The sequence below is a fragment of the Eulemur rufifrons genome, chromosome 9, assembly GCF_041146395.1.
Source record: "Eulemur rufifrons isolate Redbay chromosome 9, OSU_ERuf_1, whole genome shotgun sequence".
Lineage (NCBI taxonomy): Eukaryota > Metazoa > Chordata > Mammalia > Primates > Lemuridae > Eulemur > Eulemur rufifrons.
The window spans coordinates 20,166,178-20,193,373 of NC_090991.1; the positions used below are offsets into that span (position 1 = coordinate 20,166,178).

The following is a 27,196-nucleotide window of genomic DNA, read 5'->3' on the forward strand; positions in this document are numbered from 1 at the left end:
AACAGAGGGAACACTGCACTGAGAGCACTTGTGAAGACTAGGTTCAGAAACTGATTAGACGCGTTGCCAAACTGCAGCATCAGCTGAATTCTCTCACCCATGCTGGGAGCTCATGAGCATGATTTTAGGTCCTGTTTGACAAAGACTGGGATCCTGCCGACAGAAGTGGGGGTAGCGGGGAAGAGTCCAGGGACCGAGGATTCCTGGAGAACCTGGCCTGTCTAAAGCATCCCCCGCCCCCCCACTCCTTTTCCTTTCCCCTGGGAAAACCTAATGACTCAGCACAATATGCAGCATGATCTGTGACCAAGGTCCAAATGTGGCTTGAGCTTAAAGACAACTGTCATAAATAGTAGAGGGAACAGATCAATTATGCCCAAAATGAATAGGAGGAATTATCCAAGTCATACCAGAAAACACTATGCACAGATTTGCAAGTGTTTGACAAGAACAAAAGTACCCATTTGGATCACGCAGCATTGGTTGCTATGGTGAGGCCTCATCTGAGACGCTGTTCAATGTGTTCCTGCAGGATGAAACTCTAATGGTTTCTTGGGTTGGCTGATTCAGACCTTGGCCCAGGGCTGACCCATGCTGTCTGCCAAGAAAAAGGTGATTGTGAGTGAGAAGACAGACAAAGAGAAGTAGAGACTGCAAGAAGGGCAGAAACTTAGACTATGCCACATGCAGGTTGTAGAGGAGGCTGAAGAGCTCCCTTAGAGCTGTTTTAAAACCAGAATGATGGCATTTCCTGGGTTTCCATTAGATTCCTTTCCCTTATTACCATGTATATCCTTATTAAAAACAAAACAAAACAAAACATTACTTAAGATAATATTTGGTATCTGGCTGCAAGTCAGAAAAGCCTAACTAAAACAGGAAAGGAGCTCCTATAGAAGGAGAAATGCAAGGAGGAGAATGAGAAAAGGGTGGGTACCCTAAGCTATATGTTTTTATTGACTACTCTGATTTCTGAAAACTTTTTAATTTGATTCTGCAACATTGTGTTTCCATATTTCTTTTCTTTCCTAGAATGATTCATAAACTTATGGAACTGAGGGAAATTAGAGGTAATTTACTTAGCACATTAAAAAAGAAATGAGAAAATGGAGGACCATAAAGAAATTTGCTTTTTATTCCATTTCCTTCAGTGGTGATTTTTCTTTTTCTCACCACTTAACTGCGGATGTTCTTGAATAATCCACCCCCTTTCTCCCTCTACACTCATCATTTCAGCCTCCAATTACACATGGATCCACTCTTAAATTTTAATCTTAATTGCTGAATTCTTTCCTACTCTAAAGAATTAGACTTCCAATTACCTATGGAAAGTATACTTGTAAGCTTCACCAGTGCCTCAAACTCAACAGGGTTAAAATTGGAATCACTTTCCCTCTTCCTCTCCCAGCTTCTCCAACACTATTCTTAGCATCATCGTGTTTTAAAAAAGGCTCCCTGTCTTAAACTTCGTCTTTAATTTCAAAATATTTCAGTCATACTGAAAAAAGTAGAAAGAATAATATAACAAATATCCATGTCTCCATCACCTAGAATTAATATCTTGCCATATTTGCTTGAGACTTAAAAAAAAATATATATAGATTCAGTTGGGAGTCCTCTACCCCATCCAACTTGCTCCCTCCGAAAACGTCGCTGTCCTTCTGATGTGAGCTCCTCCCAGAAGCAGAGCCTGAGACGAAGGCTGACGAGCATGCAGAGCAGGTGTGGGAGGTGCAGAGACACTGGCAAGGGAGTGGGGAGGTGGTTCAGGGAAGGGGAGGCAGCCGCCACCGTGGGCAACTGCAGCTTACTCGTTCAGGGAAGCTCTAGGAAATGGTGAGACGGCATGGAACTATCCTGGCCAATGAATGATGTAGCTGGAGTACTTAAATCCCCACCCCCATTACACACTGAGTGGCTGGGCACTTCCAGCCTCCGCGAGTGAGGGCAAAGTGAGTTCTGGCAACTCGAGGGCAGCCTTTTGACAAAGATGTTGGCTACAAACGAGGCTGGTGTGCACAAAAACGGTATGGGATACAAGGGAATGCGGGCAAAACGCTGAGGGTATCTGTGACAATGTGTATTCATCTCATTGACATTGTTTTACATTTACTGCAATACTTAAACATTGTTTACAAGCTTATAATTCCACGTCCTACTTAAAAAAATAAAAAAACATTGTTAATTTTTATATTATATGACATTACTAATAATATTGACAATGATGATAATGATGATGAAGAGAAATAGTGACTATAACATAAACCAGTTGACATGAAAAAGGAAGATTGTTTGAGAAAATAACTTCGGTTCAAAGAGTTAACTACTTATATGGCATTTATATCATGTGCCTGATGGATCTCCTCTTAATAGAAAGGAAGGGAAAGAAATCACATACATACCACATTTTATTTTGTTTGATTCTATACTTCGTTAGACTTTGACAAAATATGATTTTCTCCCTCATCTTCCTTCGTCTCCTACTTTAAGACTGCAGGGTTCTTAGGATTAAACTGTGATTAAGATAGAAGATTATACATCTTTGCTAAGAAAACTATATATGATCAAAAGTGTCTTAGAATATTTTCTTCTTAGCTGCAACCCACTGGCCTTTCTCTTGAAAGGAAAAAAAGTGTGTGTGTGGTGTGTGTGTGTGCAGGCATGTGTGTATGTGTGATGTGTGTGGGAGGGTGCATAGTGATGGCAAATATCAACCCCGTATCAGGGCATTCCAAATCATTCAGCAAAACCAGGAACAGTTGGCCTTCTTTATACCTTACAACCAAAAGGACCCCAGATTTAATAAAATAAAAACTTCAAAACGATATGTTTCCTATTCTCTTCTGCAGAGACCAAAAGGATTTAAAATAATTTCTAAATACTCCTCATAGATCCCAGTACCAGATAAACAGAGACTTCCCTCTTTAAGAACTAGCAAACAGAGAAAAATCACCTGACACATGAAAAGATCCCATAGTCCAGCAGGATCTTTCTGAAGGATCAGAATAAACAGTCATTTGCAAAGCAGATTCCGTTAAGAAGGAAAAGTTCAAAAAAGAGCAACTCATATTGAAATTCAAGGACATACTCACCAAATTCCATATTTCAAATAAAAAATGATTACAGATTTTGAAAACTCTCTGGCTATAGTGAACAGAGTTGATTTAGATCAGAGGTCATACAATCAGCAATTAAATGTGTATAAAATATATTGTGAAAAGAATTCTGGAAGCAGCATAAATTTTACATTTAAAAGAGCAGTAATGTTTTCATAAAGTAATCCCCTACTGTTTGTTCTACCTGATTCCATTTCCACAGAAAAACAAACTTTATGAAAATAAATACAAAAACGTATTATTTGCCAGCATATTTAAGCAGCGAGTAGGATTAGGAAAAGAGAATGATCACATAGAATCCATAGTACTTGCACTTTTAAAAAAATATCTTCATTAATCTATTGGAAGCTTTGAATCTACAGAAAACTGTACATTTGTACAAAACACAAGACTGGCATAAAATTTCAGGAATTCATGGGCTTCCTAAAGCCCCAAAGATCCTAGAAGTCATGTTATCAACACATTAGTGGTCCATGACCAGCAGCAGGTTAAGAATCTTTCATTCAGAGAGAAGCACGATGTACTTACGTTGTACAGAGGGATAGTCTTCATCACCTTGTACTGTTTAGTGGGATCCATTTTATACAGGTGACGGTCAGTGACAAAAATTGCTCGGTCTTCCACTTTACTAAATCGATTCACCTGTAAGAGAACAAGCCAATAAACCATAGTATTAATATCTCTTCACAAATGAAATCAAGTTGGCTGAGCGGAGACAGATTCTGTAGTAGAAATGTACCATGTATGGCAACTGTAATGGATGCAATAAAGATCTAAAAGGAGTAGCAGCTTCCAGATTTGTGGAATTTGGCAATTGAAATCTGACAATTTTACAATTTAACAAGGAAAAAGAAAAACCATGAAAGAATTAAAGGACTAAAAACATATAACCCAGACACCACCAAGGAAGTGAAAAGACAAACCTACAGAATGGGAGAAAATTTTTGCAAGTCACATATCTGATAAGGGATTTATATCTAGAATATATAAAAAACTAATATAACCCAATAATTAAAAGACATAACCCACTTACGCAAAGGAATGACATGAAGCCCTTGGTTATAATAAGAAGTTGAGACTAGTATATGGGGGTGAGACAGATAAGAAACCAGTAAGTAAAATTAATTTCATAGAATTACATAAGGAAAATAAAACTAGATAATGAGAGTGGGAGAAAATATGTATGTATGTATGTATGTATGTGCATGTGTGTGTGTGTGTATGCGTGTTTCTGTAGAGTGCTGCTTTATTAGAAAGAGGATCATGTGGATCAGAGAATATCCACATTTAAAGATAAATTTTTTCCTAAGAGACAGAATTAACCACAGGACATTTTATAAATAAGTAGTTAGCTTCTTGTTAATTAGGATGTTCAATCTTAGACTTGAAACATTCGAGGTATTAATATTTCAATCAAGGTATCTAGCACTAAAAATTTTCAAACTGCTGCAATGCCATATTTTTCAGTGACTAGAAGGAAAAAGAAAGCAAACAAAATAAACAAAATAAAGACCTAAAAAGCCCTCTTCAACTAGAATAGAAGGCATAGTTGTGAGATATTTATATCCCCTAACCCCTCTTCCAAGTTATTTCCAAGATGCAATCAAAGAAGTTAGAGATTAATTTAAAAATATTGGTAGCTTCAGTAGGATATTCAGATAACTAAATTAGGTTACTCAGGATAGCATATAGCAAACTAATATTCAAATATTAGTCTGAATTTTATTCAATCTTCTCCCTTTTGCCTCATAGTTTTAGAAATCAGTCAATTCTCTAAACATTTCCTTGATAACCAAAGCATTTTTTTCAGTTTTCACCTCGACAAAAAAATGGTGTCTGTAATTAAGAGTAAAAGAAAGTCTATGTGGTGAAATAATTACTACTCTTAGTAAATAACTTCTCATAGCAACAGTTTTTGCCATAACAGATGACTGGCACTTGTCAGAAGACTGGAAAGTAGGTGAGTGAAGGGCTTCTTTTTTTTTTTTTTTTTATTTTTATTTTGTTTGTTTTTCAGCTCATCAAGGGGGTACAAAAGATCAGGCTATATACATTGCCCATGCCTCCCCATCCCCCCGAGTCTGAGCTTTAGTTGTGTCCATTTCCTAGACAGTGCACATCACTCTCATCATGTAGGTGTGCACTCCTCCCCTCCCCCCACCCCATCCCCCCCCCCCCCCCCCCCCCCGAGAGAACTTCAAACGTGTCCATTCCCCAGGCAGTGCGCATCGCACTCATCAAGTAGGTATACACCCATCCCTTCCACCCAGCCCTGACCTCTGTCCAATACCCTATTGGTGTGAATCCCAAATGTGCTCTCAGGGAAACCAGTTTGCTGGTGAGTACATGTGGTGCTTGTTTTTCCATTCTTGGGATACTTCACTTAATAGAATGGGTTCCAGCTCACTCCAGGAGAACCAAAGAGATGCCATATCGCCATCATTTCTAATAGCTGAGTAATATTCCATGGTATACATATACCACATTTTGCTAATCCATTCATGAATCGATGGGCATTTGGGTTGTTTCCACATTTTTGCGATTGTGAATTGTGCTGCTATAAACATTCGGGTGCAGGTGTCTTTTTTATAGAATGACTTTTGTTCTTCTGGGTAGATGCCCAGTAATGGGATTGCTGGATCGAATGGTAGGTCTACTTGAATCTGTTTAAGGTATCTCCACATTGCTTTCCACAGGGGCTGCACTAGTTTACAGTCCCACCAGCAGTGTATGAGAGTACCTGTCTCTCCACACCCACGCCAACATGTATAGTTTTGGGACTTTTTGATAAAGGCCGTTCTCACTGGAGTTAAGTGATATCTCATTGTGGTTTTGATTTGCATTTCCCTGATGATTAGAGATGTTGAACACTTTTTCATATGTTTGTTAGCCATTTTTATATCTTCTTTTGACCAACATCTTTTTTCACAGACATAGAAAAAATAATTTTACGCTTTGTATGGAATCAGAGAAGACCCCGTTTAGCAAAAGCAATATTAAACAACAAAAACAAAATGGGAGGTATTAATTTGCCAGACTTCAAACTTTACTACAAGGCTGTGGTTCTAAAAACAGCCTGGTACTGGCACAAGTGCCGAGACACAGACCAGTGGAACAGAACAGAAAATCCAAATATAAAACCATCCTCATATAGCCATCTAATCTTTGACAAAGCAGAAAAAAACATACTCTGGGGAAAAGATTCCTTATTTAATAAATGGTGCTGGGAAAACTGGATATCCATATGTAGAAGACTAAAACAGGACACACAGCTCTCACCCCTCACAAAAATCAAATCACGGTGGTTAACAGACTTAAACCTTAGGTCAGAAACTATTAGAATTCTAGAAGAAAATGTAGGTAAGACTCTTACAGACATTGGCCTAGGCAAAGAATTTATGAGGAAGACCCCTAAGGCAATCACAGCAGCAACAAAAATAAATAAATGGGACCTGATCAAATTAAAAAGCTTCTGCACAGCCAAAGAAACAGTCACAAGAGTAAATAGACAACCTACAGAATGGGAAAAAATTTTCGCATACTACACATCAGATAAAGGACTGATAACAAGAATCTATTTAGAACTCAGGAAAATTAGTAAGAAAAAATCGAACAACCCTATCAAAAAGTGGGCAAAGGACGTGAAGGGCTTCTTTATCAGCATTTTTCTAAGTTATTCTGCACAACACTGGCCTTATGTGGAGCTTTGCAAAAGAAAGGGTTCCACGGGCAAGTTGGTTTGAGAAACACTGTAAACCATAGCCTCCACTAGGATATTCATAATCCATGAATATATTAAGGGCTTTGAGAATTCTGCACTTACAGAGCATGTTTAACCGAGTATTTCCAAAATACTTTTAATTATGAAACCCTTTTTCAACAAACACCTATTAATATTCAAAAGAGCATTGGTTCTGCAAAACTCATGTTGGAAAACACTAATCATCGTTTATGTCAATCTTAGAATATGTAGAATAGAGAACATCTAAAATAGAAACTGAATAATAAGTAAAAGTCATGCTCCTCATCTTCTGTGGAATCATATTGAAAAATATATGACTGTAGTGCAAAAAGAATATGATTAAAAAAGCTTTTTACATAATTTCACAAGGTCACTCCAGAGTCACAACAAGTAGGCCCTACTTATGTTCCTTTTTATATGTCCATGAGTAATCTAAAAAACAATAAACAAAAACCTCACAGCAACAATTGTTTTTAAGCTCTGTTTAGAAATATTACATTCTTTTATGTGCAAAAAATGTAATCTCTAAAGAGAGCACATGAAAAATCTTTACCTTCTGTTTAAGCAACTCAAATTATCCTTAAAACATGAATCGAGTGAGTGGGAGGACATCAAGTGAAGTAAAAGCCTTAGGTTACATAATTTAGCTATATCAAAACAGCAGAGTAAAAAAATTCTACATACATATATGTAAATCCTGGATTTAATTTAGTTATGGTATAGAAACACTATTTTCTTCCACTGAAATTCATAAAGTAAAAGAAAAACTAGATTATAGACTCAGTATTCAGTAAGACCTCATCTTGTTTCTTCTATTATCCAAAGCTAAAATCTTCGACCAAAGAAAAAATCCATACTGTCTTGTTTTTCCCTACACGCTTCAAGTGATCTGTTTAGAGGTTTAGTCAGTACCACAGGGGACCACAGATAAAGTGTCCTTGGAGAGCCAGACCATTATGGGTGAGATTAGTTACTTGCAGAAGTCTTCCACCTTAAAGGATGTTTTATAGCTGTGGTTGGTTAATGGAAAGTGGCTGTTTCAAAAAGAATCAAGCATAAAGCAGAGGGCTTTTCTGAAATCTTATCAAATGCATCCTTGGCAATGAAAGGTTTCTAAAGAAGACATTATTTAAGCTAAACAAGACATTATTTAGGTATGAGGAAAGAGTAGATTGCATTGAATTTAGAAATACAGGAGCATGAACGTTTCAGGTTTTAATCCAGCAGGACGCAGGGAGAGACATGCTCTCTCTAGGACATTGAGTTGTCATTGCCAGAAAGATAGAGATACTAGACTTTTCTGCAGGAGATGACTTGATTCCTTTTTTTTTTTTTTTTTTTTTTTTGAGACAGAGTCTCACTTTGTTGCCTGGGCTAGAGTGCCATGGTGTCAGCCTAGCTCACAGCAATCTCAAACTCCTGGGCTCAAGTGATCCTCCTGCCTCAGCCTTCCAAGTAGCTGGGACTATAGGCATGCACCACCATGCCTGGCTAATTTTTTTCTATATATTTTTAGTTGTCCAGCTAATTTCCTTCTATTTTTAGTAGAGACGGGCTCTCGCTCTTGCTCATGCTGGTCTCAAACTCCTGAGCTCAAATGATCCACCCACCTTGGCCTCCCAGAGTGCTAGGATTACAGGCGTGAGCCACTGCACCCGCCCAATGACTTGATTCTTAAAACCATTCAATTTTCTTTGTTCAATTGTTCTACTTACTAATTTGACTTTCCAGATATCTTAATAATAGAAAGGGGGTATGCTAGATAGAGGATTTGAGAACTCACTGAAATGGTACGTTCCTTTGTTATATTCACAAACTGGCATGAGGGCTTATACATTTGTTTGTGTGTGAATCTGGTTAGCAAAAGTCTTTTCTTGATTGTCTGATCAACTCTAGGGTACACTCGAGTTTTTGGACTTTAGAGTTCAGAACTAAACTCTAGAGTTTAGTAACCATCCCAAGATACTGCCAGTCATCTTTTCTTGATGACATTGATTTCATTCTAACTTTAAAACTTGCTGCTCTCTATTTTGTTAAAAAGCCTGTATTATATTGAGTTGGACTCTTCTTCCTTGTAACATCCAAACACTAACTATGATATAATAAGAAATACATATTTGGTCTGTGTCCTGGTTCCTGACACAGAGCTCTCAAAACTCTTGTGATTTTATGATAGGGGTGACAGGATCATCTTTTGTTATAATGTTTAGTCTTAGTCCCAGGTTCCTGACATGAGAGCTTCTTACTGCTAATGAGATGACTGGTGACTGGGGCTTCCTAGATAGTTTCAGGATCGGGGCTGGTTGCTAGGAAGACCAAGGCATGATTAGAGAGTCGGAACTTTCAGCCCCACCCGCTCATCTCTACGGAGGGGAGAAAGGCTGGAGATTAAGTTAATTGCCAATAGCCAATGATTTCATAAACCATGCCTACGTAAAAAACCTCCATACACCCTAAACTATGGGGTTTGGAGAGCTTTTGGGTTGGTGCAGGCATCCACATGCCAAGAAGCCACAATCTTTGCCTTGAAATTGTGGTGTTTAGACCACTGACATTTAGTGTGATTATCCATATGGTTAGGTTTAAATCCGTCATTTTTCAATTTGTTTTCTATTATTCCAATTTGTTCTTTATCCCCTTTCCCACATTTTAAAAAATTCTCTTGGCCGGGCGCGGTGGCTCACGCCTGTAATCCTAGCACTCTGGGAGGCCGAGGCGGGTGGATCGCTCGAGGTCAGGAGTTCGAGACCAGCCTGAGCAAGAGTGAGACCCCGTCTCTACTAAAAATAGAAAGAAATTATATGGACAACTAAAATATATATATACAAAAAATTAGCCGGGCATGGTGGCGCATGCCTGTAGTCCCAGCTACTCGGGAGGCTGAGGCAGTAGGATCGCTTAAGTCCAGGAGTCTGAGGTTGCTGTGAGCTAGACTGACGCCACGGCACTCACTCTAGCCCGGGCAACAGAGTGAGACTCTGTCTCAAAAAAAAAAAAAAATTCTCTTATTGCTTAATGGAGATGTATATAGAACATATCTTAAAAGCTTGAACAACTATACATTTTCTGCCTTCTTTTGCATTGAGCTTTTTTTTTTTATGATTCCATTTTATTTTATTTCACCTTGTTTTGAGACAGAGTCTTGCTCTATTGCCTGGGGAAGAGTGCAGTGGCATCATCGTAGCTCACTGCAACCTCGGACACCTGGGCTCAAGTGATCCTCCTATTTCAGCCTCTCGAGTAGCTGAGACTACAAGTGTGTCTCATGATGCCCAGCTAATTTTTCCTGTTTTTAGTAGAAATGGGGTCTCACTCTTGCTCATGCAACTCCTGAGCTCAAGCAATCCCCCCAACTCAGCGTCCCAGAGTGCTAGGATTACAGGTGTGAGCCAGCACGCCTGGCTGATTCCATTTTATTTTATCTCCTTTTTTGACTTATTAGTTATTAACTCCTTGTTTTGTTATTTCAGTGGTTCTTCTAAGGTTCATAGGATACAATTTTAATATATCACAGTCTACTGATATTATACCACTTCATGTATAGTATTAATCTAAAACCTTATAACGGTATATTTCCATTTTCCCATTTTTGTGCTATTGTTATACATTTTACTTCTATATACATTATAAACCCTATAGTACATTATTATTATTTTTCAGCAGCCAATTGTGGTTTTTTTCCCCCCTATTTTTAAAATTCTGGTAAAAGATACATAACAACATTTACCATTTTAATAATTTTTAAGTGCACATTCAATACTTCTGTGGTATTAAGTACATTCACATTGTTGTGCAACCATCACCATTATCCATATCTAGAACTTTTCATCATCCGAAACTGAAACTTTGTACCCATTAAATAATAACTCCACATTTCCCCCTTTTCCCCATCCCTGGTAACCACAGTACTATAATACCTTCTGTCTCTATGTATCTGACCATTCTAGATACCTCAAGTACATGAAATCACACAGTATTTGTCCTTTTGTGTCTGGTTATTTCACTTAGCATAGTATCATAAAGGTTCATTCCTACTGCACCATGTATTTAATTCCTTTTTATGGCCTTTTCATTCACAGTATGGATATACAATATTTTCTTTATTCATTCAATCATCAATGGATATTTGTTTTTGCTTTTTGATTATCGTGAATAATGCTGCTATAAACATTGGTATACAGCCAATTATCTTTTAAAGAGATTTAAATAATAAGGAAAAATATGTATTTATCTATGTATTCCCCTTGCTTTTCATTCTTTGGTGTATGTCTATGTTTTCACATGGTATAAGTTTTCTTCTGCCTCAATGACTTCCTTTAACATTTCTTATAGTGCACCTCTTCAGGTATGTCTGAAAAAGTCTTTATTTCGTTTTGGTTTTTGAAAGAGGTATTTGCCGAGTATAGAATTCTAGGCTGACAGTTTTTCCCCCCAGTACTTGAAAGATTTTGCTCCACTGTCTTCTCACTTACATTGTTTCTGACAAGAAACTGATGCATACTATACTCCTCTTTGTTCCTCTGTGTGTTTCTCTTTGTTACTGGTACTGAGCAATTTGATAACAATGTGCCTTAGTACAGTTTACTTCATGTTTCTTTTGCTTGGGGTATGTTGAGCTTCTTGGATCTGTGCATTTAACATCTCGTCAAATTTGGGGCATTGTCAGTCATTATTTTTTAAAAATATTTTTTATTTCTCCCCTCTCTCCTCTCCCTCGGGGACTCTAACTGTATTTGTATTAGGCCACATGAAGCTGTCTGACAGCTTCCTCATGCTTTGTTTTGTTTTGAGTCTTTTTTTCTCTCTTTGTGTTTAATTCCGAGTAGTTTTATTGCTGTATCTTCAAATTTACTACTCTTCTTCTGCAAACTTTAATCTGCTGTTAATCCCATTGAGTGTATTTTTTCTCTCATTGTGATTTTCATCTTTATAAGTTCATGCAGGTCATTTCTAAATCTCCCATGTGTTTATTTAACATGTTCAATCTTTCCCCTAGCTTTTTGAAGATATGGAATACGATTACAATAATTGTTTTAATGACCTTGTCTGTTAATTCCATAATCTGGGTCAGTTCTGGGTCAGTTTGAATGATTGATTTTTCTGCTCATTATAGGTTGTAGTCTCCTGTTGTTTTGTGTGTCTCGTAGTTTCTTTTCTTTTCTTTCTTTCTTTCTTTTTTTTTTTTAGAGAAGGGGTCCCACTCTGTTGCTTAGGCTGGAGTGCAGCAGTGTGATCATAGCTCACTGCAACCTCAAACTCCTGGGCTCAAGAGATCCTCCTGCCTCAGCCTCCTGAGGCTGGCTAGTATCTCTGTTTTCTGTAGAGACGGAGTCTTGCTATGTTGCCCAGGCTGGTCTTGAACTCCTGGCCTTATGTGATCCTCCTGCCTCGGCCTCCCAAACTGCTGGGATTACAGGTGCAAGCCATTGTGCCCAGCCTTTCTGGTAATTTTTGATTAGATGCCATGCATTCTGACTTCTACCCTCTAGGTGCTGGGTATTTTTATATTTCTATAAATATTTTTGAGTGTGGTTCTGGGATGCTGTTAGGTGACTTAGAAATAGTTTAATTCTCTCTGGTTGTGCTTTTTAGATTTATTGGGTAGGATCAGAGCAGTGTTTAGTCAAGGGCTAATTATTCCCCCCTACTGAGGCAAGACCCTCGTCAGTACTCTCTACCCAATGCCTCATGAATCACCAGGCTTTCCAGTCTGGCTGGTGGGAACAGGCACTATTTGCAACCCTGTGTGAGTAGTGGGAATTGTTATTTCTAATCCCCTTTGGATTGTTCTTTCCTAGCTTTGAGTCATTTTCTCAAATGCACGTGCTGATCGGTACGTAGCTAAATATTTGAAGTGGACCCTCTAAAGATCTCTGGGCTTTTCTCATGGTACCACTTTCTCTTCTCTGGTTTCTACTCTGTGAACTCTAGCTGCCTTGGTTTCTCCCAGCTGTCAGCTTTGTCTTTTCAACAGAGAGTCTACTGGGCCCTCCCTTGGCTTCCCCTTGCTCCTGGCATGGACTGGAAAGCCTCTCTAGGAAGAAAGCTAATTGTAAGGCTCACCTCATTTTCTCATATTCAGGAATGACTGCCTTTCCCTGATGTCCACTGTCTTGAAAACTATTGTTTTACATTTGGCCCTCCTCCCCACGGTACATCCTTTTCACATTCATTCTATTGTGTACATAATTTATTAATCCAATTACTTACTGATTCATATTTACAATTTCCAGTTTTTTGGTTGTTACAATGTACAAACCTGTACACATATATATCTTTGGATATCTGTGAAATATATTTTTAGGGTAAATCTGAGTTGTAGAATTCCTAGATTAAATAGTATGGACACTTTACATTTTGATATTGCCAAATTGTCCATTCAAAAGGATTGTATCTTATACTCCTACTAGTAGTGTTGCCTTAAATCCTCACAAACATTGGTCAACACTTCAAAGTCTGCCAGATTTATAGTTGAAAAATATTTCATTATTTTGATCAGAATAATACTGTCATTATGTATTTTTTTTAAAAAAAAGATTTGAAATGAAGCATCTGTAAAGCTACCTAAACTTGGACCTTTGTTACAAGGTAATTCTTGAACAATTTTCTTAATTCTTCCTTTGGATACTGTCATATTTATGTCAATATCTCTTCTTGGGTCAACCAAGGCAGTATTTTTTTCTTAAATTTGCCATTTCATTAAATATTTAAAAATTTATTTGGATAATTTTACAATAATTTCAATTTCTTCTAAATGAGTATTTTAAGGTTTTAAAAAATCTACTGTGTCCCTTGCCTTCCACTTCCCAACTTCCACATTCCCACTGGCCCGACTGCAATCACCTCCAGGTAAATCACAATCTATACATCCTGCTTCAGACAGGCAAATGGATTCATAGTATGTAACTTTCCCTGCACCTTCCAAATCTCAAAATGTCTTATAGTTCTTTTACAAACTATGTTCTTCTTCCCCTCAACTGTATTCTTTAAAAAATACAGTAATGATACACGTATAAAAAGTACTAAATGATCACTAAATACAAAGCAGATCTGTAGATGTTATGAAAGATACACATGCAGTAAAATATAAATCCCTGGCCTCAAGGAGGTCCCCCCATCTTGTTTTAAAAAGAAATGTTTATTAAATAATATTTGTTTCCCTTAGGAAGGCTTAATAGCCTAACTCTAAAATTATCATCTAAACCATTCCAACAATGCTTTGGCACAGACAAGTATAGCTCCCTGCTGATATAGCTAGGTATGTAGCTACTGTTATATTTTATTATAGGCATACTTAAGTGAGTTTCATCTGAGTTAGTCTTTTTTTTTTAAAACCTGCTTCTTACCTCCACCCCTAAGTCAGCCTTTTCTTTCCAAGACGAATAGTTTCAAGCTTGCCTTACCTTACGGACATGACAGGAAAAGAGGACATTCATGTATTTGTCCTTTCGTTTCAGTTCATTAGCAACAGGGACAAAAGTGCCTGAGGTCTGAGGTGTATCTGGCTTCTGAAAGAAAAAGGAAACAAGTTAAAATGAGTATGCTTTGCATTTTAGATAAACAGGCAATCTCTTAGCATATTGCTTTATAACTATCCTTATATAGTTTCACACATGTACTTTTTATCTCCTCACTCCAGATAGTAAGCTACTAAATGGTTGTTATCACATCAAAGGTCCTATAAAATTTTAAAAATAGAGAATGGAAGAGAGGATGAAATGTAGCTCTGGGAAGAACTATAAAGGTGGTAATTAAAAATAGTTGCTGAATTACACAAGGGAAGGTTTAAATGGTAAAAGGCCAGGTTAATAGAGTGTACCTAACACATGTGGATATAATACAGAGAACCCTTTTAAAAATGAGGAAAACATTAAATGCCATACACTTAGAAGCAATGAGATCTTTTAATTTAGTATCTCTCACAGATATTTAGTTTTGAAAGGTGTTTTATTCTTTCTGCAAATTCTTGAAGAAAAATTCTTCCCTTTCCAAAGGAAGCGGGAATAGATTCCACTTTGTTCTCTTGGACTTACCGAAGCAAGGTAGTTGCCCTCCCAGGCTCTCTGGAGCCCAAGGTCAGCCCTTTGACCCTTCAACATTTCCATGGCGGCAACCTTTGCCCTGACCTGGGGCAGGTCTGAAGCAGAAATGCTCTTGATGAGCAGGGATGCTCTCCATCTACAAGTAAATAAACAAAATGTATTAGACTTTAGAAATGCAATCTCATTCATTCCTAAACATAACTGAAGCTGCCATTATAGTAGAATGAAACCAAAGTACGTGCATGTTGCACTAAATAAAAAGGTAAAATGACCTCAAATATACAGATGTTGTTAAAATACACATTGTTTTATGTAGATAGATATTTTCTAAAACTTGCTTTGTTGTTTGTGTGTTTTGAAAGCAACTCAAACGTGGTGATATATGGCTTCTCATAATATTTATATTTAGGACACAGAAAATTTGAATTCATCATTCATTCATTCAACTAATGTTTTCTAGGCACCTGCTAAACTCCAGGAGGACAGCAATAAGCAAAACAGACAAAGGCCCTTTCTGCCAGGTGCTTGTATTCTAGAGAGGAGTGACAGGCAATAAATACACAATGGGTAGATACACAGACTGTATAATGGTGATGTGTGTTATGGGGGAAATGAGAAAAGGAAAGGAGGGTGGGGAGAGCAGCAGAGGAAAGGAACAGGGAGCAAGTGTGGTTTCTGCAGGGTGGTCCTGGTGGGCACCACCAATAAGGACAGATGAGCAGAGACCACAGGAAGTGAGGGGGCTGGTCATATGGAGATCCGAGCAACAGTGTTCTAGGCAGCGAGCACAGCAGGTGCAAAGGCTCTGGGATGTGAGCTTGCTTGGTGTGTTAGAGGAGCAGTGTGAGGAGGGGAGAGCATCAGGAGGAGAGGTCTGAGGAAGAGAGCCATGAGGCCATTATCAGCACTCTGGCCTTTACTCCTAATGAGATGAGAGAGAAGCCATGGGAAGATTTTGAACAAAGAAGGGATGTGACCTGACCTCCCGTGCTTTACAAGGATCATGATGACTGCTGTAGGCCAGGAACAGGAAGACCTATTTGGAGGCTGGCTCTGTAATGCACATGCTAGAGGGAGGTGGCTTCAATCAGGAAGGTGGTGGTAGAGGTGGAGGTAAGAGTTGGTTCTGGATATGCTCTAAAGGAAGAGCCAACAGGATTTGCTGATGGGTTAGATGAAGAAGCCAGGGAGGATTTAAGGATGACTCCAAGATTTTTTGGCAAGGCAACTGAAAGCATAAACCCAAAATAACCTATTCCTGATTGAGAAAAACAGGTATAAGTTTTTTATGCTCTTAGCAGCATCCTAGCCCTAGGTGATACTTATATCCTCTTTTCTGCCACAGGAGCTTGAATCAGGGAGGTTAGAAGCAAACTGAGAACTTCCTTTTAATCAGATGAATATTCAAGGCCCATAGTTCTCAAACTATGTTCCCACGGAATACTAGAACAAGATTTAACTAAATTGAAAATTTCCACTGAAATAAATAAACATAAAAATAAGGAAAAATCTATACCACCCCCAGAAAATGGGAATGATGTCAATAAACTGGAAGGTGTGAAGTATTTTAGGAAGACATGAAGCAGATGGGATCGGGCTGATGGACTAGTGGCTCAGGGCAGAGCAATCCACTCAGTGGAAGGAGAGGAGGAAGCCCTGGGCATTGGTGATTTTTCTGACAAAGCCCAGAGAATCCTAAAGCCTGAGGCAGCAGAAGCCAGTAGCAAGGGCAGGAGGTTCAGGACTTCAAGGTGGGAGCTGTGCCAGTTCCCCGATTGTGGAATGGCTGGCCACGGTGAGGCAGGACATCTGCCATGGCAGATAGGGTCTGAGATAGCAGGCTGCCGAAGCAACAGCCATGAAATAGCAAGGGCTCAACAGAGCAGTGAGACCCTCTCCTCTACTTTCTATGGCCAACCAACGCTCCAGTGAGACAGACCATCCTAAGATCATTCCAGAAGAGGCTGGACAAATGACAGGTTTAGCGCAATTGGTTGTCAAAGCCAAGGACACTGGTGACAGGTGGGCCTTATGACAGTGGCTTGCTAAGCAACTGCCCCAACTTTAGCCCTTGAGCTCCACATTTCATTACTGGTGGGGAGACATCTCTGCTCTGTCTCCTGGTCTATCTCCAGTCTCTGTGCCTGTTCAGCCTCGCCCTTCTTCACTGCCCACAGTGGCCCAGGACAAAGTCCACCCCTGACTGACTCCAGACGCCCACAGAGGCACGTGGGGGGATCTGGGCCTTGACCCGCACAACCATGGAGGGAGCCACCCAGCCTTCCCGTCCTGATCAAGCAAACCGCCATCTATAAATACATATAGCTAACAACAGCTGCAGCCATAAAAATCACCAGCCTCAGTGACATGAAAAGAGGACAAAGCTGGGCACGAAGAAGGCTCAATTACAAAGAATTACTGTGAGGAAAAGCAATGATCTTAAACATGATTAGATGTACACTGAGATTTTAGAAAAACAAACATAAGAACCCTACAATCACGGTGCAGTTCTTTAATGCATTTCTCTCTGTATTCCACAGATCAAAAAATTCCAGAGAGTGACTAGACCAGGGGTTGGTAAACTACAGCCTGTGCCAAATCTGGATCAGGGTCTGTTTTTTGTTCTGCCCATGAGCTAAGAATAATTTTTACATTTTTATATGTTTAACAAAACCAAAACAAAACATAGAATATAGACCTCAAAGCCTAAAATATTTACTACTTGGCCCTTTCAGAAAAAGTTTGCTGACCCCTGAACTAGATGAACGCGACCGGCAAGATTCATTCAGAGTGTGTGTGTGCACGCATACGCATGCATGTGTGTGTGTACACACAACAGACCGAGCAGACACACTATTTTCAAATGCCATTGTCTGTTTTTCTTGTTTGTCACCATATCCTTGGAACCTAGGTCAGGGCCTGCAACACAACAGGCATTCAATAAATATTTGCTGAATGAGTAAATTTAATTTTATACAAATTAATCAATTCTAGGCTACAAATATGAATAAAACATCAAAGGACTAAAAAAACAATCTTCTGCAGCCATTAAAAATCTTATGTTCATCTTTACTGGCATGGACAGGTCCCCAAGACTTATTTTTAAGTAAATCATATAACCACACATACAATCCTGCTTGTGTAAAAAATGCCCAAATGATATGTGACTGTGTAAAAAGCCTGCCATGATTGAAAACTAATATTTATTGTATCATATCTGAGAATTGATGGTTGAGGTACTTTGCTTTCAATCATTCTTTACTGTTTGAGTTTTTTTCTTTTTGTGAGCAATTATTTCTTATTTTTTTAAAAAGCAAATGAGATAACACATTAAAGAGTTTTTCTTCCATGCATTTTGCCTTATCTTTTGACCGATTCTATATGGAGCAAAATCTAAGGAAGACAAAATCTGATTTAGCACAGAATTATACATTAGTTCTGTTATATTCAGCACTTCAACCAGTTCACAGTGTTCTTTATGGAGTACCATGGCACCAAATGACTGCATTTCAGAACTAGTAGTTGAGTTTATGTGACTAGATGGCTATATCTAAGACAGAGCTAAATGTATCTAGTACATACCAGCAACAAATAAGCTCAAAAAATGAGAAGAAAGGACTTAGGAATAACTACATACTCACATCCAGGGTAGGTTATAAAAAATTGATCAGTTGGAAAGGGAACAAATTTTACATGGGTGTTCATTTATTAAAAAGATAGCTTGCTCTAAAATAGTTGTTCTCCCCTTTGGCTGCGCTTTAAAACCATGTGGGAAACTTTAAAAAGGATCTCTGCCTGGCCCCAGCCCCCACTCCATGAGACAGGACCCTTGGAGGTAGGGCCTGGGCATGTTTCACAAGCCCCTGATATTCTGAGGTGCAGCAGGATTGAGAAGCACTGCTCTGAAAGGATTAATGGATTTTCTAGTTTGAGTTATGTGTGGTGATTTTATTTTTTGCTAATGAAAGAAAGCGGAGATGGCATGCCAGTAGCTTATCTTAAATATGGCTTGGATCCAGGGGTTGTGGCATACTGTCAACTGCTACAGGAAAAATAAATTGACAGTTACACTATTTTGAGAGGTGAGCAGATGCCCTTGGAAAGCAAAATCTACAAAACTGAAGATGTTAGGTAAAGGTAAATGTCATAACAGTAAATAGCTGAGCCAAAATCATGGTCTCAGATTTGTGACTTTATATAATATTAATTGTGCTGCCATAAATGGATGCAGCACATAGCAACAAGTTCTTACCTATTAAAAATCGCCTGTAGGGCCTCCTCGAAACGGCGAAGAACCTTAGGAGGGGTTGGCCACTTCACATGCTTGCCGTAGTCTCTCATGGTCTTGACCCCGTGGAAGCGCCTGGCTACCTCGTGGATGTATGACTTCACTTTGTAGCGCCGGTAGTACCTGATTATTGTCAGAGCTGCCTTGGTTCTCTTGTACCGCATGCGGGCCAGGGTGCCCCGCCACACCTGCACAATAGAGAAAGGAAAAGGAGAACATTGCTGGCTGGCCGAGTTGTAGATGACTTTGACATTACAGAAGCATCTCTACTTATAAACAACCAGTCAACTTGCATGTGTCCATAAACTCAACCAGTCAACTTGCATGTGTGCACAAAATCAGCCAGAGCCAAAGCATGGCAATTTTACTTGCCACCAATAGATGGTGTTGGGAGTCACATTGGTCCTTTTGTTTCAGCTATCCAGCTGTTCATTATTCTACAGTCAAGGGTGTGCTGGGTTTGAAGCTGAGTCCTGCTTTATCTTTATTGTCGTGGAAAGAAGAAAGCCAAAATGCAGATATCTTTGGATAAATATTTCAGGAATGTTGAAGGGAAGCAGGATGAGTCAGAACCAAATGTCGTAAGTATCTCTAGTTCTCTTGTGAAACCCAGCTTTACACAGATTATACACACTGGCCACACTAGTGTCATGCCACTTTGGATTTACAAACTGATTTACACACAGCCTGTGCACACCCCCACCGCCCAGTGCTGTGTAAACTCTGAATAACTTAGATGTATTCCTGAGGAAATGGTAAAATAGATTATGTACTAATACCATGTGACTCTTTGTTAAATGTTTTTCAGTGCTCAGAAATCATAGATTACACATATATGATACACATAATATATACATGTCTCAATGCCAACTCATCCAAGCATGATGAAGTCAGAGATACCTATGGATTTGTCAGGATCCTTTGTCCAAGTACCCATATTTCTCAACTTCTCAAGCAAAAACAAAGTTGATATAATCTTCAATTAACCACTGGCTCTTCCCTTATATCTCCTTTCTATCACTGAATTTACTGCTTTCACAATCTTTTCAGTATAAACCCCTTTCTTTTCCTTTCTGCTACCAGAGTCTCCAAGACCCCAGGTGACTCTAATTGCTTTCTTTGATAAACTCCTGTACACATCCTCATCGTGTACTGTCGACAGTTACTGCTGCTCCTTAAATAACCCTTCCGATTCTTAGGTTGACTGTATTGTTTCCCTCCCTAGTCTCTGGCCTTTCAGGGCCAAGATTTTCAACCTCTAGTTCAAAGCCCACAGTACGGTTTCCCCAGACTCCCTCAGGTTTCCTTTATTTCTTCTCAAATCCCCGTCTGTGCCCACCAGTATCTCTCAGAAAAACTTGTGCAACACCTCTTTTATTCAGTTGTTTTAGGTTTGTCGTCATGCAGACTCCTAAACTGGCCCCACGTGGTAGCAATGCTCTCCCTTTTCAGCCCACTGCACAATAGAGATAGATTTGTTTGCATATCACGTGTGAGGAGGTCATTAAGGGATCCCAACGGGTCCAGAAAAACCATAAGATATAAGGGAAACATGACATAGAAGGAATTTGGGATGGCAATCTAGAGTTTGCGTATAAATAGAATATTTAAAGACAATGAGGCAATGAAAACTAACTCTGTCTCACGTGGCGTCAGTACAGAAACCTTTTTTAGTCAAAATGGCTCTCCTCCTTGTAGCCAAATCCACTGTACAGATGGCTTTGTTACGCCTCCATCCAAGTGCTAAATTAAAGGTCCCTTCTTTAGTATCTTGAAAAACCAAAAGAATACAATTAGAGGGTGGAAGTATATGATTCAATTTCTTAGACAAAACATATTTTTAAAGTTTCATACTGTTTGTTGCTTTTTTTCTTTTTTAAGAAGAAGGAATTTAAGACTCCCTGGAGCCACATCTATTAGAAATAGAAAATCAATCTTTAATTTTCAAGAAATGTTTTATAGAGCTTTTCATTAAAATGTTTCTGGTTAGATTCTTTAGTAATTTGAAAAAAAACATTTTACATATGTAAGTGCCTTTTAAGGGGTAGTTTTTGTGACGACCTTTAGAATTTCATCTGTGTTGGTTAATTTAGGTTTTTAATAGTTGAAAAAATCAAATATATACAAAAATGCTTATAATAAAAGACAGTAACCCTTCTTCTCACCCACCTAAACCCACCTCCCCACCTTGCAGTCTCCTTTCCCACAATCTAATTTAGATGATTCTTCTGGTATTTACTGCCATATTTATGAATAATCACATATACTATTACTTCTTGATCGATTCTTCTAGACACCATCCAAATTACAGAAGCTAGAAACAGCTCTCTCACCATCATTCTTTCTTCTCCTCTATCATCCCAATAACAGTTACATTAAGAATTTTAAATTGATAATGTTTATATTATTACATATATTAACTATTTTAAATATTGGGTAAATAGGTATACGTATATATTGCATTACATATTACACAAATTTGGTTCATAACTGAGCTAAAGGGTATGACTGTTCTTCCTTTATCATGTACATTTGTTTTTACCTGTAGTAACTGTTTTAAACTTTGCTTTATTTACTATATACTTATGGCTCATTTTTGCCAAATGCTCTTACAGACCCATTAATGATCAGCAACAATTTTTCTAACCATCAAACACATTAACTGAACCTTTTCTTTGATATTCCCTGTATCCCTACGCTCTTTAGGTCCCCTGGACAGACTTTTAAAACTACTCTTTCATGTTGGATCCCTGATTTCTGAGCTTATATCTTTCTTTTTCTTGTTATTTTTTAAAATTTCCCTTCTAGTAGCTTTCAAGAAAAAGTGCATGGTCAGTAAATTTCTCTTCTCTTACATTTCCTTCAGCGTACAAAGCAGTTGCCTAAAGTGCTGTTTCTTGGGGTACAGGAGCAGAGTTGAGTTGAGAACAGGCTCTGGACCCAGATGGCCGTGTTCAAATCCTGGACTCACTCTTAAGAGCTGGGTAAACTTGGGCAAGCTTCTTAATTCTTCCATGCCTTAGTTTTCTTAACTGTAAAATGGAGATGATAATCCCCATTATTGTTGTGAGGATTAAGGGAATTAATACACACAAAACACTTAAAATAGTGCCTAGTGACTAGCCGGTGCTCAATTTGCATGGGCTGTTAGGACCATTTGAAAGTCTATCCCTTATTTGTCTGTAGTAGGCTGTGCTACTTTCTTTTTTGGATGTGCAGATCTTTTGCCTCAGTTACACGTCAGTGTGCCCTGGAAACTCCAGTGAACGTGAGCCGTCCTTTCTCAGCCTGCCGTTCTGCCCCAAAACTGTGCTTGACTTGGTATTATTTTATTCTTCCACCCATAATATAGACTGGATGTCCATGGTTTATATGCCTTGTCCAGCCTTTCAGCTGTCCAACAGGAGCGGAGAGAGAGCCGGAGCTTTGGGTAACTGCCCTTGAGGTCTTTCCTTAATTCTAAAGAAATACATGCATCAGAGGTTTGCTTCATCAAGTCTGCAGTGTATCTGGGCTTTTGGCTTGATACAGGGCCAAATATTCTTTGTCCATGTCTCATGGAGTTTTTCCTTGGTTCAGCTGTAATAATCATTGTTTGCAGATGCTTCCCTCATTCCTTGCCTACCTACTGAGATGTCAGAGGCAGGAAGATGGCAACCTTGCTGACTCTTCTTGCCTGGGGGGAAAGAAAAGTCTTCTTGATGGAAGGAAGGGTCCCAGCGCAGGTAGGGGTACTCAGCCTTCCCTCTGGTGTACCTTTATATTTAACGCAGCATCTTCAAAAGCAGTGAGACTTTTCAGAATTCCCTCCTTATACTTTTCCATGTTCCATTCTTCTCTTTGAAGAATATATCAATTTTTAGCATCTTCTTTCAATTTGGTCCAATTTTTCTTCTTCTGGATGACACTTCTCAAAGTTTATAGTATGAAGTTGGAATCCTTTCTTGGTTTCAGGGTTGATGGCATGTTCTTTGTTATTTTTACATTTGGTATTTGTTAATCTCACACAATTTGGGGGAAATAAATTTTGTGAGTTTACAGTTATATCATCAACTTTATCAGAAGTCCCTTAGGCTTTATTTTTTAACATCAGAGAAAAAGCAGCATTGAAAACTACAGAGGAAATGACTCTATGGGAAAAATGATTCATGTATTTTTTTCTTATAATCTAAGCATCTTGGGTTTAAATAGATAGGCTTCTGTAAATGTTTGTGTGTGGGGGAAGGATTGTTGGTTGATTTTCCCACCAAGGGTCTGCAGGTTGGAATATAACATATAAGACAGATATTTTTCATTTTCCCTCTTAGTTTAAAGCAGCTTAAACTGTTGGGTTTTTCAAGAGCTATATAAAGCTCACCTCTGTAGAGGACTTTGCCTGATGATAGAGCTTCAGAAAGCAGAAAATTAAATGTTATATTAAAAAACAAATGCTTAATACTTATTTGCATATGCCTGAAAGGTTCAACAAACAAGGGAGCCAAAAGGGGCCCTAGTTAAAACAATGCTAACACTAAAAGCGGAACCAGCCAAACATTACATGCTTTAGGATAGGATGCAAGAGGAGCGGGAGTTGGACACATGCCGAAGCCTGCGAGGTGAAGTCAGCAGAGGACATATGGCAGAGAGTAGAGTGACAGAGGAGAGGGCAGACAACCATTTCTGAGGCCGGCTCAGAGGGAATAACTGAGGTACAAGCAGAGAACACTGGAGCAACACTGCACACACCCTTGTTATGGAGGTGGCAGCCAGAGTGACCCTTTTAAGACCAAAGTTAGATCGTGTCACTTCTCTGCTCTCCATTTCCCTTAGAGTAAAAGCCAAAGTCCTTACAATGTCCTACGCAGCTCCACGTGGCCTGGTACTGCTCTCTCCCTTGCTCACTCCAGCCACACTGGCCTCCCTGCTATACCCTCCGCAGGCCAGGCACACTCTTGTCTTGGGGCTTTAGTGCTAGCTGTTCCCACTGCCTGGAATAATCTTCCCCCGGATATCACATGACTAACTCCCTCACACTCTCCACATCCTTGCTCAATTGTTACCTTCTCAATGAGACCAGCCCTAAATAGATCATCCTATTTAAAAGTTCAACTTGTCTCCACTCTCCCCGCCCCAGCACTCTCGAGTCTCCTTACCATGCTCTATTTTTTCTCTTTCCTCCAGCACTCAACACCTTCCAACATACCATGTAATTTATATATCATAGTATGATTTAGGCTCTCCCTCACTAGAACTTAAGGTCTACTAGGCTGGGGATCTTCATCTCTTTTGCTCACTGATATAGCTCCACTGTCTAGAAGAATGCCAAGGACACAGTAGCCACTCAATAATAGTTGTTGGCTGAATGAACCTATTTATTATAACTTCATCTTTCAAACCTGATACAGAACCTTCCACTTCAGTTGTCATGTTTTCCATCTTTAAGAGCTCATCCTTGTTTTTGGAATATTACTTTTGAAAGCGTGTTGCTCTTATTTTTACGAATACAACATCTCATCCTTCCCCTCTGAGTCTATGACTTACGGTTTTATGTTTTATACTGCTTCTTATATTGCTCCTGTCATCCCTAAATTCCATCTTCTCCTGTTTGTCTTGGTCTTGGCCTTTCATGCCTGAGGCCTGCCTTCCTCAAATGTCTGGGGACTCTTGGCCATCTACTCACACTGAGGAGTGAACAAACCCTTGGAAGCTCTGTGTATGTGCTTTATGGATGACGGTGGACTTCACTACAGGGTGATTCAGGGGGTACCCATCCATCTACGGGGGATCCCAGAATGTCAGGATCATAAAGTGCTTTTTTCTCTTTGCTGCCAAAGATTTTCAGAGTGAAGAGGAATTTGGGGGATCTTACCCTTCAGTATCTACACTTTCACTTAGTATCTGTGGTTTCAATATGGTACCAGACCCCTCTCCTCCACTGAGCCTGCTGTCTGCAAGCCCAGAGCTTCTCTTGTTCAATTTCTTCAGTCAGTAAACTTCTTGCCATCTTTCAGAATAAGACTGAGGTCATTGCCCAGCTTTGTGAGGTCTGGGAAGAGACCTAGGGACCTAACTTATCTTCACACAGATTTTTTAAGCAGCCCCTCCTTCAGTGCCACCCCTCACCCCTACCTACAGAGGCACCTGGTCCTTCCCATTCCTGAATCTTTCTACAGCCCTGCGGTCGGAGGACCTGGCTTGCCTGCTTTCCTTGTCATCTGCAGGCGCTTACATTTCAGGTACTTTTCCCCCAACCCTGCTTGGGAGAGTAACCACTCATTCTCTTACTTCCAAACTTAAGTTGATGCCTCTTGTCTGTTGTTGTTTCCACTGTGGTTCTATTTGTCCTTGTGGATTTATTCAATTTGTGTTCCTTTCTTGCTCTTTTAGTGGTTTTGAGAGTAGAGAGAAACGCAACTGTCATGTTTAACCAGATGTTTTATAATGCCGTCTTAATTCTACCATTTTTTCATCTAGTGTATACTTCCTCAGAGGCCAGCTATTTCAAAGCAACATCTGGCAATCATTAAAGTGCAAAATACACTTCACAAAAGATGTAGCATTCTAGGTTATGCTCTATTAAGAAGTAGGTCAATTACATATCTTCAGTTTAGTCCCAGAATCAAACACAAGTCAGCTTTTTTCCTAGTTCTTCATGTTTTGTGTTGTCTTTTTTATTCTAGTTATTATGGGTATTAGGCTCTTTTCATCTTGTTGTCAATACAAATCACTACTTCACAATTCCATGGTGTTCTGAATCAGATATTCTCTTAATTTCCACAAACAGAATCCTTCAAGATTTCAGCTTACCAGGTCCTCCATGCCTAGGGACAATTTATAGATGCATCTTTCTCCCATTTCTGCCCTTAAGTTCCTTGTATCATTATTTTGGCAGAGTTCTGACCATTTATGGTTGTTAAAGAGTTGTGGCAGAGGAGAGTTTATTTATAATAGGCACCAGACTGAACTCTGAGCAAATTGTAAGATATATAAAATTGATCTTTGGTGTCCATGTATTCCATCAAATCTAGAATGTGACAGTTGCATCCAATTTGGGATATTTCATGATTGATTAACAAAGCCTTGGCCCCTTCTAAGAGTTGTTTTCCAAGAAGATTAAAAGAAAGAGAGATCTTCCTCACTTGTTCCTCTTCCACTCAAATATCTCCATGAGGGACAAAATGAATAAAGACCTGATATGCTATTTTTAAAATGCTGGTGCCCATGTTTTTACCAGAACAGCAGGTTAATATGTACCAGGAAGAAAATAAGATCAAGTGGATATAATTTATAGGTTTTTAGCACAATTCCTGACACAAAATTCCTTAGTTTTATAAATTAATAACAATTAATAACCTAAGGGAAATCTAAGAAGCAATAAAATAACCAAATCTTCAGTCAATAAACAAGTGTAAAACCATTCAAATAAAAAGAGAGAGAGACCCACAATAAGCATATGTGATTCTGATCACTATAAGCCATCCTAATGAACTTAACTGTTGGTGGTGGTGGTGGTGGTATGTGCCTGGTGGAATGTAATTTAAAACTGACCACTTCTGAGCTGCCTTACCTTGGTCTGGGAGACTAACTTGCTGAGTTAGTTGACTTGTGAACCTTCATGTAGAACGCACACATTTTGTATGTGGCTTTGCCCAGATCCATTAACCTAGCAATTCTTTAGTGCATACAGTTGTTGCCTACTAATGATGATGACATGATCTGACAAGCTCCTTGTAACTGTAACTTCAAGAAGCAATTGAACCTTTCTGTCAATTACAATCAGAAGAACTAAGGCTATCAAAGCCCAAACTGCAATTATTTGCAGACAAATGGCAATAAAGTTACCCCAGATAATGGGTTAAGTAACTCAGATGGACGTCTCAGGCCTCAATCTTGTAAACACTCTGTGGAGCTGTATGGAAGTGACTGCTTTCTTTTGTTTGGTTTTGTTTTCTTAAAACAGGAGGTACAAAATTGGTAATTCACCTTCAAAATCTCTCAAGTCAAAGCTATCTTTAAACTGCTTTTTAAT

General features: G+C 39.0%; 1 protein-coding gene across 1 annotated transcript in view; it reads right to left on the reverse strand.

Annotated features, from left to right (window-relative positions):
• The window catches only part of MYO1D (myosin ID), a 324,487-nt gene that overhangs the window by 126,095 nt on the left and 171,196 nt on the right, over positions 1 to 27,196 (reverse strand). Inside the window, exons 17-20 of the mRNA XM_069482282.1 lie at positions 19,153 to 19,376; positions 14,892 to 15,036; positions 14,262 to 14,366; positions 3,645 to 3,758 (exon numbers count right to left, since the gene is read on the reverse strand). Of these exons, the coding sequence (XP_069338383.1) occupies positions 3,645 to 3,758; positions 14,262 to 14,366; positions 14,892 to 15,036; positions 19,153 to 19,376 (588 nt within the window). The remainder of the gene's footprint in view (positions 1 to 3,644; positions 3,759 to 14,261; positions 14,367 to 14,891; positions 15,037 to 19,152; positions 19,377 to 27,196) is intronic.